We start from the raw sequence: 1,517 nt of genomic DNA, 5'->3' as shown, positions 1-1,517 counted from the left end.
TAACACTCCAAAGAGAAAGGAAAACTTGAAATCGCATCATATGACCCCTTTAAATCACAATAATATTTACTGTATAACATACTGTAGGCTATATAGTTTTTACTTACCCAACAGACCAGCCACCTCATAGGCTTTCCTTTGCTCAATGGTTTCATAGTTCAGAGCCTCAAAGAACACGTCCAGCACTAGAACATTCTCCCTGACAGCACACACAACACGGTTTAGCATGATTTTGACAGTCCAGTATGGAAGATTACACATTAAAATGCTAAAGTGACACATTATCCAACACTTTTGTCTTTTTGAACATACACAGCACACTGTAGTCACTAGGCGCGTTTCCATTACAGATTTGCGCAAAACTTTGGCGAGTGACCGTATCAGAGCCACACTGCACCGCAGACGTGTGCAGTGTAAACTGTCTAAGCATTAATAGTAGGGAAGCCCCTTATATTGGAGCGCGGCCACTTATGAAGTGTTTCTTGGAGGTTATATTACACTGATGAATAATCATATGACTTTTTACATACGCCATGTGACCTGTAAATGCGAAAAAGCCGTTTCCATTGCAGCTTTGTGAATTATTCCTTTTTCGCATTCCCTGAAAAACCACCTCATGCGAGCGTAAAAACTTTTTTGCGATATATGGCCGTTTTTGCAAAATTGACGAGTTTCCATTAGGCGTATTTTCAATTCGCAATTTCAATTTGCGCAATTTGAAGGGTAATGGAAACGCGCCTACTGGTATCTACAGTTAATCAATTAAGGGTGCAGTATGTAACCCGGTTGAAATGGGTACTGCAGTCTAAATTCAGAATACTGGAGAGCGTTGTTTCTCCTGCCCATTCTTTTCAGACTCAACACTCACGCGGGTTGCCAGATTACGGACATGCAACAGGAACCAGCACAACTGACAATGGATGGCGACAAGCCTTAAACTGAAAGTTGATGAGTTGATTTATCCGCGTTTTATTATGTCTCTGAGCTTTTTAGATGGATGCCAAGGCTTTTAGGTCGGTTAGAATCTGCGATCTCTGACCCAGTTCCATGGCTGCAATAAGTTATTTTTTTCGCCAACTGGCAAGCCGGGGTGTTGAAAAACTATTGGTTAAACTGGCAGTGGGCGGAACCACACAAACCAAAACAAAAACAGACATTCAGACACAGAACACACATTTCAAAGTAGAATAACTGTCTGTAGCATTGTTTTTCAGAGAAACACTACTACTTATGTTTTCTAAATAAGTGTAAACATGGCATTTTTGTGCTTTAGTACAGTCAAGAAATAAAAAATGTATTTTGTGCTTTAGTACAGTCAAAAAAATTCCAAGAAAATGTTGGAAACACAGTCACTGTGATGGAAAACGTCTCGGGTTACTTGTGTAACCCTCGTTCCCTGAAGGAGGGAACGGAGACGTTACGTCAGTCGTGACTGACGGATTGGGATCTCGCCCGAGAGCCCAATCACCTTCGAGTGTTAACTAAACAAGCCAATGACAGTTGGCGTGCGTGTTTCG

The 1,517-nt window shown here is 41.3% G+C and overlaps 1 protein-coding gene across 1 annotated transcript in view; it reads right to left on the bottom strand.

The window, feature by feature from the left end:
* Nucleotides 1-1,517, bottom strand: part of asic1a (acid-sensing (proton-gated) ion channel 1a) — a 27,736-nt gene that overhangs the window by 3,443 nt on the left and 22,776 nt on the right. Inside the window, exon 9 of the mRNA XM_016497490.1 lies at nucleotides 108-199. Coding sequence (XP_016352976.1) covers nucleotides 108-199 — 92 coding nt within the window. The remainder of the gene's footprint in view (nucleotides 1-107; nucleotides 200-1,517) is intronic.

Source organism: Sinocyclocheilus anshuiensis, unplaced genomic scaffold (assembly GCF_001515605.1).
Source record: "Sinocyclocheilus anshuiensis isolate Anshui unplaced genomic scaffold, SAMN03320099.WGS_v1.1 scaffold1083, whole genome shotgun sequence".
Lineage (NCBI taxonomy): Eukaryota > Metazoa > Chordata > Actinopteri > Cypriniformes > Cyprinidae > Sinocyclocheilus > Sinocyclocheilus anshuiensis.
Note: the sequence above shows the minus strand (reverse complement) of the source record. Positions and strands in the feature narration are given on the sequence as shown.